Source organism: Chlorocebus sabaeus, chromosome 28, assembly GCF_047675955.1.
Source record: "Chlorocebus sabaeus isolate Y175 chromosome 28, mChlSab1.0.hap1, whole genome shotgun sequence".
In the NCBI taxonomy this organism is placed as follows: domain Eukaryota; kingdom Metazoa; phylum Chordata; class Mammalia; order Primates; family Cercopithecidae; genus Chlorocebus; species Chlorocebus sabaeus.
In genome coordinates, this window is record NC_132931.1 from 15,839,066 (window position 1) to 15,857,391 (window position 18,326).

Here is an 18,326-nt window from a genome sequence, read left to right on the forward strand (position 1 = left end):
GGAGTGAAACTCTGTCCCAGAAAGTAGCAAAACCAAGTGCCCGGTACCTCCCTTGAGGCCCAGGTTACACGAGGCCTTCGCTCTCCACACTTCCTACGTTCTCCTGACCTATGCTCCCTTTCATTCCGTATACCAAATGGATTTTCTCAAAGCATGAGGCCCTTTTTGTTGTTGTTGAGATGGAGCCTCACTCTGTCGCCAGGCTGGAGTGCAGTGGTGCAATCTCAGCTCACTGCAACCTCAGCCTCCTGGGTTCAAGTGATTCTCCTGCCTCAGCCTCCCGAGTAGCTGGGATTACAGGCACCCACCACCATGCCCAGCTAATTTTTTGTATTTTTAGTAGAGACAGGGTTTCACTGTGTTGGTTAGGCTGGTCTCGAACTCCTGGCCTCAGGTGATCCACCCACCTCGACATTCCAAAGTGCTGGGATCACAGGCGTGAGCCACTGTGCCCGGCCATGAGATCTTTATTATTAAAGGAATTATCTTGGAGCTAGAGGCATTTTCTGCAGTGACTTATCCTCACATGGACCTATGGATCTTTAAGATGTCCAACAGAAGAATACTAGAGTCCACACAAGCCATCCTGTCCTCAGAGTCAGACTCCCTGCTGTCTCCTGATGCCTGTATTACCACTTTGTTTTTGTTTTGGGGACACGGTCTCACTCCGTTATGCAGGCTGGAGAATGGGGGTATAATCATGGCTCACTGCGGCCTCAAACTCCCTTGCTCCAGCGATCCTCCCACCTCAACCTCCCAAGTAGCTGGGACTACAGGTGCATGCCACCACATCCAGCTAGTTTTTAAAATTGTTTTTGTAGATATGGGGGTCTTACTATGTTGCCCAGGCTTGTCTTGAGCTTCTGGCCTAAGGCGATCCTTCTGTCTTGGCCTCCCAATTAGCTGGGATTATAAAAATTAGCCAGGCACAGTGGCTCATGCCTAGTTTCTTTTTTTGTAGAGATGGAGTTTTGCTATGTTACCCAGGCTAGTCTCGAACTCCTGGCCTCAAGCGATTCTTTTGCCTCCGCCTCTCTAAATGCTGAGATTACAGGCATGAGCCACCACACCTGGTGTATCTTCATTTACATTTTAAACCAAAGACGCTACCTGCTGCCTCACCTCTGAGGCTCATGTCCAACTCAAGGGAGTCACTCCTCTGTTTAGAAGTTCCCGGCTGTGTGCAGGGGCTCACGCCTGTAATCCCAACACTTTGGGAAGCCAAGGTGGGCAGATCACCTGGGGTCAGGAGTCTGAGACCAACCTGGTCAACATGGTGAAACCCCATCTCTACCAAAAATACAAAAATTAGCCAGGCATGGTGGTGCATGCCTATAATCCCAGTTACTTGGGAGACTAAGGCAGAACTGCTTGATCCCGGGAGGCGGAAGTTGCAGTGACCCAAGACTGTGCCACTGCACTCCAGCCTGGGTGACAGAGAAAGACTCGCTCTCAAAAAAAAAAAAAGTTCATGGCCAGGTGCAGTGGCTCACGCCTGTAATCCCAGCACTTTGGGAGGCCGAGGCAGGCAGATCATCTGAGGTCAGGAGTTCAAGACCAGCCTGACCAACATGGAGAAACCCCATCTCTACTAAAAATAAAAAAAAATTAGCCAGGCATTGTGGCACATGCCTGTAATGCCAGCTACTATGGAGGCTGAGGCAGGAGAATCACTTGAACCTGGGAGGCGGAGGTTGTGGTGAGCTGAGATTGTACCATTGCACTCCAGCCTGGGCAACAAGAGCAAAATTCCGTCTCAGAGAAAAAAAAAGAAAAAAGTTCCAGAGTCGAACTGCTGAATTTCTGAGGTGAAGACCACCTGTTCATTTCCATCAGATTTCTAGGGTGAGACCCAGCCAGGGCTATTTTTAAAGTTCCCCAAGTAATTTCAGTGTGGATCATCAATTAATTAGCAATGTCCTTAACAAATGCTTGACAAAGAATCCTTGTCCTGATCCAAAGAGGGTTTAAAGGAGTGTCCCCCAGAGCTTCTTGAAGAAACATGGACAAATGAAATAACAGCTCTTCTCCCCGTGGGGTTATACTGAGTACAGCCCATTAGGCAGAATGGAGCCGTATTACACCGTCTTAAAAGAAGAATGTAAAAGTCATATAAAAGGTCATACACCAGGCTGGATAGTAGAGTAACCAGATGCATGAAGTAGACAAAGCTGACACTAACCTCTAAGATCGGCCAGGCACAGTGACTCACACTTGTAATCCCAGCACTTTAAGAGGCCAGGGTGGGACGATCGCTTGAGCCCAGGAGTTCAACACAATCCCGGGCAACATTGTGAGACCCCATCTCTACTAAAAAACCTGGAAGATAAGCCAAGTCTCTTTTTTTTTTTTTTTTTTTTTTTGAGAGATGGGATCTCGCCCAGGCTGGAGTGCAGTGGTGTGATCATAGTTCACTGCAACATCGACCTCCTAGACTCAAGCAATCCTCCAGCCTCAGCTTCCCAAAGTGCTGGGACTACAGGTGACAGCTGCCATGCCTGGAGGGTTTAATTACTTCTGATTCCATTACTGGTGCTAGCTGATCTTTCATTGTTGTTTTTCTGAGATGGGGTCACGCTCTGTTGCCCAGGCTGGAGGATCCACAGCTCACTGTAGCCTCAACCTCCTGGGCTCAAGTGAACCTCCCTCCTCAGCCCCCTGATTAGATGAGACTACAGGCGCATGCCATCATACCTGGCTAATTTTGTGTTTTTAGTAGAAACGGGATTTCACCATGTTGGCCAGGCTGGTCTTGAAGTCCTAACCTCATGTGATCTGCCTGCCTTAGCCTCTCCAAGTGCTGGGATTACAGGCGTGAACCACCATGCCTGGCCCCTGAATGAGCGTTTAATAGAAAAGATGCTGCCAACTCCAAATAACCCAGCCCCTTCATTTTCGACAGCAGAAACTTGGTGATCAGCATGAACCAATGCCACGCGAAGGTGAGCTGGGAGGGAGACAGCAGTGATTTAAAGCTGTCAAGTTGGCCAGGTGCAGGGGCTCACGCCTGTCATCCCAGCACTTTAGGAGGCCAGGGTGGGCGGATCACGAGGTCAGGAGATCGAGACCATCCTGGCCAACATGGTGAAATGGCACCTCTACTAAAATTACAAAACTTAGCCAGGTGTGGTGGCGCGCACCTGTAGTCCCAGCTACTTGGGAGGCGGAGGTTGCAATGAGCTGAGATTGCGCCACTACACTCCAGTCTGGGTAACAGAGTGAGAGTCCATCTCAAAAATAAATAAAGTCATTAAGTACACTAAAGGACAGGAATGGCTTTCACCAGTTTGTGGGTGTGAAGAAGACAATGGGGACTAAATTATACATGTAGCAAATATGTTTTTGAGGCATTTCACAGTGAAAGAAAAAGATGAAAAGAACAACAAATGGTACAAAATAACAGCTGTTTTAACAAAGGGCAGATGAATGAATCTCTGAACAGAGGAGAAAGCCTGTTTTATAACCACAGGGAAAATACTGAAAATTCTACCTGAAGACTTAGCAATCGAGGTCTTAGTGGGGACAGCAGAGCAGAATCAAAGGACAAAGGAAAATAGACGGTCAGGCATATGGCTCATGCCTGTAGTTCCACCTACTTGGGAGGCTAAGGCAGGAGGATCACTTGAGCCCAGGAGTTTGAGACCATCCTGGACAACATAGGAAGACCCCATCTCTACAAAAATGAAAAAAAAAAAAGAGCTCAGTGTGATGGCATGTGTCTGAAGTAGCAGCTACTCAAGAGGCTGAAGTAAGAGGATCACTTGAGCTCGGGAGTTGGAGGCTGCAGTGAGCTACGATCACTCCATTGCATTCCAGTCTGGGTGACAAAGCAAGACCCTCTCTCAAAACAAGAAAAAAGAAGGCCAGGTGCGGTGGCTCATGCCTGTAATCCCAGCACCTTGGGAGACAGAGGTGGGAGGGTCATCTGAGGTCAGAGGTTCAAGACCAGCTTGGCTAACATAGTGAAACCCCATCTACACTTTAAAAAAAAAAAAAATTAGCTGAGCATGATGGTGGCATGTGCTTGTAATCCCAGCTACTCAGGAGGCTGAAGCAGAACAGCTTGAACCTGGGAGGCAGAGGTTGCAGTGAGCCGAGATCGTACCACTGTACTCCAGCCTGGGCAACAGCCAGACTGTCTCAAAAAAAAGAAAAAAAAAAATAGAATATGCCTTTCTCTAAAATCCAGGGACAGAAAAGGAATCGTGTAGTGATGTGTGCAGGTGGCAGGATCACTGAGGCATCTCAGGGTTCAGGGCCAAATGTCCACACCTGCTTGCAAAGATGCCAGGCTTTTTTTTTTTTTTTTTTTTTTGAGATGAGTCTCGCTCTGTCACCAGGCTGGAGCACAGTGGCGCAATCTCGGCTCACTGCAACCTCTGCTGCTTCCCAGGTTCAAGCGATTCTCCTGTCTCAGCCTCCCGAGTAGCTGGGACTACAGATGCGCGCCACCACACCAGGCTAATTTTTAGTAGAGACGGGGTTTCACTGTGTTAGCCAGAATGGTCTCGATCTCCTAACCTCATGATCCGCCCGCCTTGGCCTCCCAAAGTGCTGGGATTACAGGTGCGAGCCACTGCGCCCAGCCAAGATCCCAGGCTTTTAAGCCCAGTTGCCTGAAACAAGAGGACATCCGGCAGGGTGTCATGGCTCACACCAGTAATCCCAGCACTTTGGGAGGCCAAGGCGGGTGGATCACCTGAGGTCAGGAGTTTGAAACCAGCCTGACCAACATGGTGAAACCCCGTCTCTACCAAAAATACAAAATTAATCAGGCATGGTGGCACGCGGCTGTAATCCCTGCTACACAGGAGGCTGAAGCAGGAGAATGGTTTGAACCTGGAAGGCAGAGGTTGCAGTGAGCTGAGATTGCACCACTGCACTCCAGCCTGGGCGACTAAGACTCCATCTCAAAAAAAACCAAAAACAAACCAAGAACATCCATGGGTTCTCCTTTGTAGACTTCCAGGAGCCTCATCCCGCAGCCCCCTGCAGGCCACTCACTCACCTGGGAAGCTCCACGTCCTTATCTCTTCCTCCTCCATCCATGGCTCCTTCCCCTGCTCCAAACTGGAGATCACAGCTGGTTTGCTGACTTGACACCCTGTTCAGGAGAAACAGTTAAAGGATTTGTGCTGAGCCAGCTGGGCCTTCCAAGCAAGCAGACAGTTCAGCCTGCAAAACAAACGGTGGACGTCTCAGCCACAGAAGAGCTGTTTCGCTTGGCCGGTAACTTCACAAGGACCCCAGGTGGGATCGAGACTCTTTGACCACTGAAACCCAAGGCCAAGCACTTTTATTTTTGACACAGGGTCTTGCTCTGTTGCCCAGGCTGGAGTGCAATGGCACAATCACAGTTCACTGCAGCCTCAACCTCCTGCACTCAAATGATCCTCCCGTCTCAGCCTCCCAAGTAGCTGGGATTACAGGCATGCATCACCACCCTCAACTAATTTAATTTTTTTTTTTTGTAGAGATGGGGTTTTACTCTGTTGCCCAGCTAGTCTTGAACTCAGGCCTCAAGTGATCCTTCCATTTGAGACTCACAAGTATCTGGGACTGCAGGCACATGCCACCATGCCTGGCTCATTTTTTAATTTGTATAGATCAGGTCTTGCACCTGTGGCTCAAGCAATCCTCCCACCTCGGCCTCCTGAAATGCTGGGATCACAGGCATGAGCCACCATGCCCAGCCTAGCACTTTTAGTGTGTGAGCAGTTCCCCAGTTTTACACAACTAAGGAAAAGAGCTCATGTAACCCGAGGACCACAGGGAAGTCTTCCTCACCCAGAGAGAGCAGGTGGCTGTAGTTCTCCAGCATCACATCCGGTACAGGGTCCTCTGCTCCAGGTCCAGCTGCTGCCACTCTTTCTGGGTGAAGCCCACAGCCACGTCCCCGAATGACAGTGACCCCTGGAACAGCACGTGGCTGATGAATGTGGAGTGGCTGGCACTGGGTACGACGGCAAAGGCGTAGAGGAGATTGCTCTTACCACCTTCTGAGGTCAGCTCTCCCCCTGTTAGGTTAGGTAGGAAGCTGAGCACACCCCTAACTTTGTACTACACTTTGTGGAAGAGAAAACAAAAAAATCTTTAGAAAAAATATCTCGACCGGGTGCAGTGGCTCACGCCTGTACTCCTAGCACTTTGCGGGGCTGAGACGGGCGGATTGCTTGAGGTTAGGAATTTGAGACCAGCCTGGCCAACATGGTGAAACCCCGTCTCTACAAAAAGCAGATTACCTGGACGTGCTGGTGGGTGCCTGTAATCCCAGCTACTAGGGAAGCTCAGGCAGGAGAATCGCTTCAACCCAGGAGGCGTAGGTTGCAGTGAGCTGAGATCCTGCCCTTGCACTCCAGGCTGTACAACAGAGTAAGACTCCATCTCAAAAACAAACAAACAAACAAACAAAATCTCACTACTGGATCTCTTCATTCCTACTGGATCTCTTCATTCCTTCAACAATCAAGCACCTTTCAAGGACCTGGCACGCTGCTGGTGTTCTACCAGGTGCGTGGGGTCAAGGGCTGAACACAAAATCGTTCCTGTTCTAAAGGTGCTTAGAAGTGTTGCTGCAGATGAACACATGAAGAGAGCTGTACCGTAAGACTACACTGTAGGCGGTGGTAGACATGTGGTTACATACAGAATGGGCACGAGGAAGACAGCAGCCAGATCCAACGTACTGTCAAGTGAAGCTTCCTAGGAGGTCACGGGCGAGCAGAATCACGAAAGATAAACAGAGTGATCTGATGTCTGAAGGATATTCCTAGCAGGAGGCCTGGCATGGGCAAAGGAGGCACGGAAAAGTCTGGTAGGAGCCACAAAGAGAATGAAAATGCAGGGTGTAAGGTGTGTGCGGGAGAGGGAGAGAGTGTGCGTAGAAGTGACTGTTTTTTTTCCCTGTAGGAAATGGGGACTCCCACCTCACGGTATTTAAGGAGGGGAACTACAGATGATCTGATGTGGAAGAAAGGTGGGAGGCGCCAGACGAGAGGATAGCAGGAGCTAAATTAGCGCAGGATTCTAATCCTCAATGTAAGCTATGCTCAACATTAAAACAGCAAGAGAAATGCAGAGAAGGGATTCCACAGATGCAGCACAGGGCTTGGCCTCCTTCACCCCTCCCATCCCCTCTCTCCGTGAATTAAAGACCCCCATTTAAACATTTTTAATTTATGCCTTTTAGAAGAAAATATGAGGGTATATATATATATAAAATACATATATATTATCTATTATATCTATATATTATATATAGACATATAGAGACAGAAAGAGAGTTTTTTTTTTTTTTTTTTTTGGAGTGTGTTTTGCTCTTGTCACCCAGGCTGGAGTGCAGTGGCGCAATCTTGGCTCACCGCAACCTCTGTCTCCCGGGTTCAAGCGATTCTCCTGCCTCAGCCTCCTGAGTAGCTGGGATTACAGGCATGCACCACTACGCCTGGCTAATTTTGTATTTTTAGTAGAGACAGGGTTTCTCCACGTTGGTCAGGCTGGTCTCGAACTCCTGACCTCAGGTGATCCGCCTGCCTCAGCCTCCCAAAGTGCTGGGATTAGAGGTGTGAGCCACTGCCCCTGGCCTTAGATCTTTTTGAGACAGAGTCTCTCTCTGTCCAGGCTGGAGTGCAGTGGCGCAATCTTGGCTCACCGCAACCTCTGTCTCCCGGGTTCAAGCGATTCTCCTGCCTTAGCCTCCTGAGTAGCTGGGATTACAGGCATGCACCACTACGCCTGGCTAATTTTGTATTTTTAGTAGAGACAGGGTTTCTCCACGTTGGTCAGGCTGGTCTCGAACTCCTGACCTCAGGTGATCCGCCTGCCTCAGCCTCCCAAAGTGCTGGGATTAGAGGTGTGAGCCACTGCCCCTGGCCTTAGATCTTTTTGAGACAGAGTCTCTCTCTGTCCAGGCTGGGGTGCAGTGGCGCAATCTTGGCTCACCGCAACCTCTGTCTCCCGGGTTCAAGCGATTCTCCTGCCTTAGCCTCCTGAGTAGCTGGGATTACAGGCATGTGCCACCACACCCAGCTAATTTTATTTAAATTTTTTGTAGAGGTGGGGTCTCACTATGTTGTTTAATGAATTTTAGTTTAGATAATTTGAGGCCGGGCAGGTTGGCTCACGTCTGTAACCCCGGCACTTTGGGAAGCCGAGGCAGGTGGATCACTTGAGGGCAAGAGTTCAAGACCAGCCTGGCCAACATGGTAAAACCCCATCTCTACTAAAAATACAAAAGAATTAGCTGGGCATGGTGCCGGGCACCTGTAATCCCAGCTAGTCAGGAGGCAGGAGAAACACTTGAACCCGGGAGGCGGAGCTTGCAGTGAGCCGAGATCGCGCCACCGCACTCCAGCCTGGACCACAGAGCAAGAGTCTGCCTCAAAAAAAAAAAAAAAGTGAGGGTTGGGGGCGCTTTTGTCACCGCGGTGGAGCTCAAGGGGGGATGCTGGGTAGAAAGGGCTGCAGTGGGCGCCCCGGACACAGGCTGCTGGGGTGGTGAGGGATGCTCACAGGCAAATGGGTGACCCAAAGTGTCCCCAACGGTGGGACAAGCATGTGCAGAGGAGGGGCAGGAAGCAGGGCACAACCCGGGGGCAGCAGCAGGGACCGGGAGCTATGTGGGAGGGGGAGAGGCAATCCACAAAGAAGCCCAGATCTCCAATCACCCTGAGGAGCCTGGGTTCTCTTCCAAACTCCGATCTCTAGAAAACTTATCACCAAGAGCTAAAGGCTGCTGAAGCCAGTGACTTTTTTTTGTGGGGGGGATGGGGTCTCACTGTGTTGCCCAGGCTGGAGTGCAGTGGTGCAGTATCGGCTCACTGCAACCTCTGCCTCCTGGGTTCAAGTGATTCTCCTGCCTCAGTCGCCCAAGTAGCTGGGATTACAGGCACACACCCAGCTAATTTATGCATTTTTAGTAGAGACAGGGTTTCGCCATGAGGCCAGGCTAGTCTTGAACTCCTGACCTCAGGTGGTCTGCCCACCTCAGCCTCCCAAAGTGCTGGGATTACAGGCATGAGCTATCATGCCTGGCATCTATGTAGTATATGTACATGTACATACATATAAATATATAATGTAGTTTACATACACGTCTAGTATATATAGACACAATGTCTAGTTTTATACATATACAATGTCTACATAGTTAATACGTGTCTTTGTAATTTCTATGTAATTTATTCATATATAATTTCTATATAAATATATAATGCCATGTAAATATATAATTTATATAGATATGCCTCTCATGGGTGTATACATGAAATAACATATGAAAAGCACAGAGACTACAAAAGTGCTGGACAGACAGCGCTGAAACGGGTCATTGTCATCTTCAGTGCACAGATTGTCCTAACAGGGAGTCATTCCCAGTGGCACTTGGCTTCCTACAAAACAGTGGCTTCTGTCCGGGCGTGGTGGCTCCCTCCTGTAATCCCAGCACTTTGGGAGGCCGAGGCGGGCAGATCACAAGGTCAGGAGATCGAGACCAGCCTGGCTAACATGGTGAAATTCCGTCTCTACTAAAAATACAAAAAAATTAGCTGGGCGTGGTGGCGGGTACCTGTAGTCCCACCTACTCAGGAGGCTGAAGTAGGAGAATGGCGTGAACCCAGGAGGTGGAGGTTGCAGTGAGCTGAGATTGTGCCACTGCACTCCAGCCTGAGTGACAGAGTGAGACTCCACCTAGAAAAAAAAAAAAAAAAAATAGTGCTTCCAAGGAACACAGCAAGTGAAATGTCCAGCTTCACAGACAGGGCAGGTGTGGCTCGCCACCTTGTTCTAGCCTCTTCCACTGCTCTGAGATATTTCTGGTGTGAAACACCCAGACATCCCTGGCTTCACAAAGCACAAAGAAACCCAGGTTCTGTGAGCGTTTTCCTTCCTGGAGTGGACAGTGGTAAAGTTCACGAGGCCTCGTCTTCCTCTGGGACCAACCCCTTCCTGCCCTGTACACAGCTGCCCGGACAGAGGGCCTAATACACCTGAGCCAGGCTGGACCAATGGAATCCTCCCCAGAGAGCTTTCAAACTGGATCAGCGAAAGGAGGTTCAGTCCCTCACCACGGCAGAACTTGCAGCTGTCAGGAGACGAGCTGTGGCTACACTATTTCTGGCCACATAGACAAAGTCAGCCTGAGAAGAAAGTTACAGAAGCAGAGAACAGGGAACAAGAAAGATTCCTGGCGATACCTGGGTTGCCAGATGCCTCTGGAGCCCGACTGCACACCTGCTCTTCCCAAGGCTTGCGTGCTGCCTTATAGAATTTTTTTTTTTTTTTGAGACAGGCTCTCCATCTGTCGCCCAGGCTGGAGTCCAAAGGCATGATCACAGCTCATTGCAGCCTCGACCTCCTAAGCTCAAGTGATCCTCCCACCTTAGCCTCCCGTGCAGCTGCGAATACAGGCATGTGCCACCACGCCTGGCTAATTTTTGTATTTTTTGTAGAGACGGGGTCTTGCCACATTACCCAGGCTGGTCTTAAACTCCTGGCCTCAAGCAATCCTCCTGCCTCCGCTTCCCAAAGTTCTAGAATTACTTTTTGTTTTTTAAATCCTAACCTACTTCTAGTTGGATTTCTGGCTCTTACAACTTCAAGATTAGAACTTGAATTAGAACTTCTGACCAGTGCACTCCACACTCACACATTCCTAGAACCCAGGGTGAAGAGCGGAAGAAGGAGAAAGCTTCCAGACTGATGGAAAACACTGATGTCACCCACATGCAAAGAGAGCTAGCAGCCAAGGGGGGCGGATCACCTGAGGTCAGGAGTTTGAGACCAGCCTGGCTAATACGATGAAACTCCATCTCTAAAAATACAAAAATTAGCCGGGCGTGGTGGTCCATGCCTATATTCCCAGCTACTCGGGAGGCTGAGGCAGGAGAATCACTTGAACCCAGGAAGTGGAGGTTGCAGTGAGCCAAGATCGTGCCACTGCACTCCAGCCTGGGCGACAGAGCAAGACTCCGAATCTCAAAAAAACATTTTTTTAATTTAAAAAATAAAAACCATCATGGCAAGCAATTTCAGACAAGATCAGGCACGTTCCGGGGGGTGTGGCGGTAGACAGGGCAGGCCATTTCAAGAACACGCAGTTCATTCATTCGTTCCTCTAGGTAATGCAGTGTTACATCCAGGTCACTTGGCGCCACACAAGGCTGTCTCTGTAGGCCTGAGTGTTCTGCATCCTCAAACCAAACAAGCAGAACCACAGACGGCAGCTTTGGCATAATACCTGCTGTTTACACAGAGGGGAAGAAAACTCGCAGGAGATTTGCTGTGGTGTTTCTTTCAAGGTGGTTGTTATTGCGGATGGGTCTGCTACATCTCGCATACAAGGATCAAATATATCTTTAAATGCCTGAAAGAGCTGTATTTCCTCTGAGAAGTAGACACAGTTGTCCAAAACAGACAAGACAACACAAGTCGTATATTAGATGTAATCTGTCTGCTTTTTTTTTTTTTTTTTTTTGAGACAGAGTCTCGCTGTCGCCCAGGCTGGAGTGCAGTGGCGCAATCTCGACTCACTGCAACCTCTGCCTCCCAGGTTCACGCCATTCTCCTGCCTCAGCCTCCTGAGTAGCTGGGACTACAGGTGCCTGCGACGCCCGGCTAATTTTTTGTATTTTTAGTAGAGATGGGGTTTTGCAGTGTTAACCAGGATGGTCTTGATCTCCTGACCTCGTGATCTGCCTGCCTTGGCCCCCCAAAGTGCTGGGATTACAGGCGTGAGCCACTGCACCCGGCCCTCTGCCTGCCTTTTTAAAGTGACAGGAATGTCAGATATAAATTTACAAGCATCAGGCTGGGCGCGATTGCGCAATGGTGCAATCTCAGCTCACTGCAACCTCTACCTCCTGGGTTCAAGTGATTCCCCTGCCTCAGCCTCCCCAGTAGCTGGGATTACAGGCACCTGCCACCACACCTGTCTAATTGTGTGTTTTTATTTTATTTGTTTTTATTTATTTATTTTTTTTGAGACAGAGTCTCACTCTGTTGCCCAGGCTGGAGTGCAGTGGCGTGACCTTGGCTCACTGCAAGCTCTGCCTCCTGGGTTCATGCCATTCTCCTGCCTCAGCCTCCCAAGTAGCTGGGACTACAGGCGCCCGCCACCACGCCCAGCTAGCTTTTTGTATTTTTAGTAGAAACGGGGTTTCACCATAGCCAGGATGGTCTCCATCTCCTGACCTCATCATCCGCCCGCCTCGGCCTCCCAAAGTGCTGGGATTACAGGTGTGAGTCACCGCACCGGGCCATAGTTTTGTGTATTTAGTAGAGACAGGGTTTCACCACGTTGGCCAGGCTAGTCTCGAACTCCTGACCTCAGGTGATCTGCTCACTTTGGCCTCTCACAGTGCTGGGATTGCCAGTGTGAGCCACCACGCCCAGCCTTTATTAGTCACGTTCTTATGAGCATCCGAAATCCCTGCTGAAAAAGCGCAGTAGAAAGAAATGCCACACTCACCTGGGCCATGGTTATTCTTTGCTGTTGTGGGAAAGCAGACACCTGTGAAGGCAGACGTCGGGGTGGGGAGAGAGGATGTGAGAGGCCACGCTTGTCCAGGAGCTCCTGATCAACTTCTGGGACCACCCCACACCCCACCCCTCATGGGCACAGGTGGGAGAAAACCTTCTCTGAAGGGTCCCCATTATCAGAGCAAAGCCCTTACCTTGGAAATGTCATAGGGACTCACTCTTGTGAGGCCTGACTTGGATTTTTGTTTTGTTTTTTGAGACGGGGTTTTACTCTGTTGCCCAGGCTGGAATGCAGCGATACAATCATGACTCAATGCAGCCTTAGACTCCCAGGCTCCAGCGATCCTCCCACCTCAGCCTCCTGAGACACTAGGACTATAGGTGTGTCACATGCCCAGCTAATATATATATATATATATATATATATTTTTTTTTTTTTTTTGAGACAGAGTCTCGCTCTGTCGCCCAGGCTGGAGTACAGTGGTGTGATCTCTGCTCACTGCAAGCTCTGCCTCTTGGGTTCACGCCATTCTCCTGCCTCAGCCTCCCAAGTAGCTGGGACTACAGGTGCACGCACCACACCCGACTAATTTTCTGTATTTTTAGTAGAGAAGGGGTTTCACTGTGTTAGCCAGGATGGTCTCGATCTCCTGACCTCGTGATCCACCCACCTCGCCCTCCCAAAGTACTGGGATTACAGGCGTGAGCCACTGCGCCCAGCCATGCCCAGCTGATTTTTAAATTTTTTGGTAGGGACAGGGTCTCACTGTATTACCCAGGCTGGTCTCAAACTCCTGGGTTCAAGCAATCTGCCTGCCTCAGCCTCCCAAAACCTTGGGATTACAGGGGTGAACCACCACGACTGACTGTTTTTCTTAATGAGTATGTGTATCTGTGTCTCAGTAATCAATGTGCAATTTTCTACAACCCCCATCCATTACCCAAAAATGTAATTATTAGAAATTTATTCTGAAGAAACAGGCTGGACACAGACGCTCACGCCTGTAATCACCACACTTTGGGAGGCTGAGGCAGGTGCATCACCTGAGGTCAGGAGTTCAAGATCAGCTTGGCCAATATGGTAAAACCCCGTCTCTATTAAAAATACAAAACTCAGCCAGATGTGGTGGCACGTGCCTGTAATCCCAGCTACTCAAGAGACTGAGGCAGGAGAATCTCTTGAACTTGGGAGGCAGAGGTCACAGGGAGCCGAGATTGCGCCGTACCACTGCACTCCAGCCTGGGCAACAGAGTGAGACTCCATCCCCCCAAAAAAATTGTAAGAAAACTTTTTCAAGGGGATGGGGTCTTGCTCTGTCGCCCGGGCTGGAGTGCCGTGGTATGGCGCAATCTTGGCTTCCTGCAACCTGTTCCTCCTGGGTTCAAGTGATTCTCACATGCCTCAGCCTCCCATGTAGCTGGGATTACAGGCACACGCTAGCACGCCTAGCTAAATTTTTGTATTTTTACTAGAGATAGGGTTTCGCCATGTTGGCCAGGCTGGTCTCCAACTCCTGACCTCAGATGATCCACCCATCTTGGCCTCCCAAAGTGCTGGGATTACAGGCATGAGCCACCATGCCTGGCCTGTTTTTATTTTTTGTAGAGGCCAGGCACGGTGGTTCACCCCTGCAGTCCCAGCTACTTGGGAGGCTGAGACAGGAGAATCACTTGAGCCTCGGAGGTGGAGGTGACAGTGAGCTGTGATTGCACCACTATACTCCAGCCTGAGCAACACAGTGAGATTCCATCTAAAAAACTTTACATATATATACACACACAAATACACACACACACACACACATATACATATATGTTTTCTGTAGAGTCAGGGTCCCACTATGTTGCCCAGGCTGGTCTCGAACTCCTGGCCTCAAGTGATCCTCCCGCCTTGGCCTCCCAAAGTGCTAGGAAGACAAGCATGCACCACTGTGCCCGGTCTGTTTCTTGTTTGTATACATCCACTACAAACTACAGCACATGTAATAAGTTTGTAAACATACATCTATAAAGAAAAAATTCTGGGCCAGGCACAGTGGCTCAAGCTTGTAATCCCAGCACTTTGGGGGGCCAAGGTGGGTGGATCACTTGAGGTCAGGAGTTTGAGACCAGCCTGACCAACATGGTGAAACCCCATCTCTACTGAAAATACAAAATTATCCGGGCATGGTGGCTCACGCCTGCAATCCCAGCTGCTTGGGAGGCTGAGGCAGGAGAATCACTTGAACCAGGGAGGCGAAAGTTGCGGTGAGCCGAGATCGCGCCATTGTACTCCAGCCTGGGCAACAAAGCAAAACTCCGTCTCAAAAAATAAAATAAAAAAATTTCTGAAGAAAACACAGGGAATATTAACAATGATTATCTTTGCATGGTAGGATTTTGGTTTGGTTGGTTTTGTTTCTTCAGATAGGGTCTCACTCTGTCACCCAGGCTGGAGTGCAGTGGCACGTTCACAGCTTGCTGCAACCTCTGCCTCCTGGGCTCAAGTGATTCTCCAGCCTCAGCCTCCCAAGTAGCTGGGACTACAGACACATACTACCATGCCCAGCTAATTTTTGTATTTTTTCTGGAGACAGGGTTTCACCATGTTGCCCAGGCTGGTCTCAAACTCCTAGGGGCTCAAGTGATCCTCCTGCCTCAGCCTCCCAAAGTGCTGGGATTACAGGCATGAGCCACCTCACTGGGAGGATTTTTTTCTTAACATATTTTTTCTAATTTCTTCAACGATAAACTGGTGCTGTTTCATATGCAAATATTTCATAAGAATATACATGCATTTTACTGGGTTTTCTCCTCATGGGCTCCTATCAATGTCCTTCCCCTGGCGACAGGAAAGCCATGGGGAGGGCTAAAGGTGGAGAAGGTGGGACAGGGCAAGTCTTAGCCATGATTGTGGAACAGTGCAAGAAGCCCCTGACTGGTGCTCCGGAGCCCTGGGCATGAGTGCCGGCTCGCCCTCTACTGAGCCTGGCGGTTCTGAATGTCTCTCTCACACCCATTTTGTTTAGTCTTTGACATGAGAAGGAGAAGCAAAAAACTCAGGTTAAGAAAGCAAATTCTGGCCAGGTGTGGTGGCTCACGCCTGTAATCCCAACACTTTGGGAGGCCAAGGCAGGTGGATTACCTGAGGTCAGGAGTTTGAGGCCAGCCTGGCAAACAGGGCGAAACCCCATCTTTACCAAAAATACAAAAATTAGCCAGGTGTGATAGTGGGCGCCTGTAACCCAGCTACTCGGGAGGCAGAGGCAGGAGAATTGCTTGAACCCAGGAGGCGGAGGTTGCAGAAAGCCGAAATCGGTCGCTAAAAAAAAAAGGAAGCAAATTCTATGGCTTATCATAGTGTAAGAGTTTATTTACTCAAGCTTGTTCAACCCACCTTATTTTGTTGTTGTTTTGGTTTTGTTTAGCAGCCTGAGGCCATGGCTTTTAGTTTCTGTCTCTACTGCTAAGTAGAAAAGAGGGATGAGGAAGGGGCTTTACTGGCCCAATCAGAAACACAAACTAAGAAGCTATGACTGTGTTCTCTCCCTTGCACACCCCTGGTTCCATCGTGGTATAAGCCAGGTCCGGAGGTGCCAGTGGGATGGGCAGAGCGGACGCTTGGGCTGCGCAGGCAGGAGAGGATGATGGGAATTGCAAATGATCCAGAGACAGTGTGGGCCGGGCTTGTCCTCTGAGCACCAGGGACATGCTCTGGCCCTGAGTCCGCAAACTTGCGCTCCCTAAAGCAAGATCCTCTTTCTCTTCCTAGCAAGGCTTCCACTCAATTGAAACCTAGATGATCCCTTGACGTGACCACCCAGGTTTACTCTGTCCCCAAGCAGGCTGGGGCCATTTCAGGTACATGGACCTTGGGTTTTTTATGGAGTTTCGCTCTTGTTGCCTAGGCTGGAGTGCAGTGGTGTCATCTTGGCTCACTGCAACCTCCGCTTCCCGGGTTCAAGCGATTCTCCTGCCTCAGCCTCCCGAGTAACTGAGACTACAGGCAGCCGCTACCACACTCAGCTAATTTTAGTATTTTTAGTAGAGACAGGGTTTTGCCATGTCAGGCTGATCTCGAACTCCTGACCTCAGGTGATCCGCCCACCTCGGCCTCCCAGATTGCTGGGATTACAGGCATGAGCCACCGTGCCTGGCCCCAGGTACACGGACGTTGGGAGCTGCCACCCTCCACGTGGCCCTCTGGCTTCAGCCCTAAGCTATGTGAAGAGGTCTCAGAACTGGGGTCTCGCTTTCCAAAGCAGATTCCTGCTCCCCGCTGCCAAGTTCTTCTTCACAGGAATGTTTTACTCCCGGCATGCCTGGGCCTCGAACACTTGGGCAAATGCACTTGGCTGCCAAGGCTCCGCTCCCCTACTGAGAACTTACCTTCAGGTGGGGACTCCAGCTCCAGCCTCTGCAGACCGGGGTAGAAACAAGCTTGAGGTGCTGAGAGGAGGGACCCACCTTCCTGACAAAGTTCAGTCCTGAGCTTCTGCAAAGACACGAGGAAAACCCGAAATTACAATGACGCAGTGAGGCTCACAAGAAAACATTAGCACACCTGTCACCTCAGCACTTTGGGAGCCTGAGGCAGGAGAATCGCTTGAGGCCAAGGAGTTTGAGACCAGCCTGGTCAACAAACACCCCGCCTCTACAGGGGGAAGAGAAGACATTAGCAGGGTACCTTTACCCCGATAGAGAGAAACCAATCGGTGGCAGAAGGGAAAGTCAGAAAGCCTGGAACATAAGACGGAGTCCATGCGGTTTCCGACTTTGAAAATGGAGGGACCAGCTGGGCACGGTGGTTCATGCCTCTAATTCCAGCACTTTGGAAGATTGAGACGGGTGGATCGCCTGAGGTCAGGAGTTTGAGACCAGCCTGGCCAACATGGTGAAACTCCGTCTCTACTGAAAATACAAAAATTAGCCAGGTGTGGGGGCGCCCACCTATAATCCCAGTTACCAGGGAGGCTGAGGCAGGAGAATCACTGCAACCCGGTAGGCAGAGGTTACAGTGAGCCGAGCTCACACCACTGCACTCCAGCCTGAGTGACAGAGCGAGACTCTGTCTCAAAAAAAAAAACAAAACAAACAAACAACAAAAAAAACCATGGGGGACCCCGTTGGAAAGCAAGCTGGTGGGCTTAGGGAGCTGAGTGTGGCCCCCAGCTGACAGCCAGCAAGGAATCAGGGACCTGAGTCTTAAAACAGAATTCTGCAAACCACCTTAAATGCACTTGGAAGCAGATTCTTCCCAGAGCCTTCAGCTAAAAGCCCAGCCCCAGCCTACACGTTCCTTTGATCCGGAGGCTACCTGGAGCGTGGAACCCATAGGCGAGGCCTCCAGGATTTCTGACCTCCCAAACTCTGTGTTATTAAGTGGGTGTGGTTTTAGTCACCAAATGAGTGGCAATCTATCATACAACAATAGAAAATTACTACAGGCCAGGTGTAGTGGCTCACGCCTATAATCCTAGCACCCGAGGCAAGTGGATCACTTGAGGTCAGGAGTTTGAGTCCAGCCTGGTTAACATGGCGAAACCCTGTCTCTACTAAAAATACAAAAATTAGCCAGGCATGGTGGTGCATGCCTGTAATCCCAGCTACTTGGGAGGCTGAGGCATGAGAATCGCTTGAACCCAGGAGGCAGAGGTTGCAGTGAGCCAGGACTGCACTGCTGCACTCCAGCCTGGGTGACAGAGTAAAACTCCATCTCAAAAAAAAAAAAAAAAAAGCAAGCATAAAAGCAAACCTGAATACCAAAACAAAAATATATACATTGCATAGATCCCACTAACTCAAAAAACAATAATATTAGAAAATAAAAAGAATGCAAAAAAATATTTAAACCCCTAAATATGAAATGA

At 49.7% G+C, this 18,326-nt stretch overlaps 1 protein-coding gene across 7 annotated transcripts in view; it reads right to left on the reverse strand.

Moving 5' to 3' along the window:
• LOC119622700 (uncharacterized) overlaps nt 1-18,326 on the reverse strand; it is a 65,943-nt gene that overhangs the window by 2,051 nt on the left and 45,566 nt on the right. For 4 of the 7 annotated variants that reach the window (XM_073012812.1, XM_073012813.1, XM_073012814.1 and 1 more), the window contains 4 exons: nt 16,846-16,951; nt 6,243-6,384; nt 5,788-5,913; nt 5,009-5,104 (listed from right to left, as the gene is read on the reverse strand). In XM_073012812.1, the coding sequence (XP_072868913.1) occupies nt 5,009-5,104; nt 5,788-5,913; nt 6,243-6,384 (364 nt within the window). In that variant the 5' untranslated portion in view covers nt 16,846-16,951. The remainder of the gene's footprint in view (nt 1-5,008; nt 5,105-5,787; nt 5,914-6,242; nt 6,385-16,845; nt 16,952-18,326) is intronic. The other 3 variants (XM_073012809.1, XM_073012811.1, XM_073012816.1) reach the window with 3 other exon arrangements.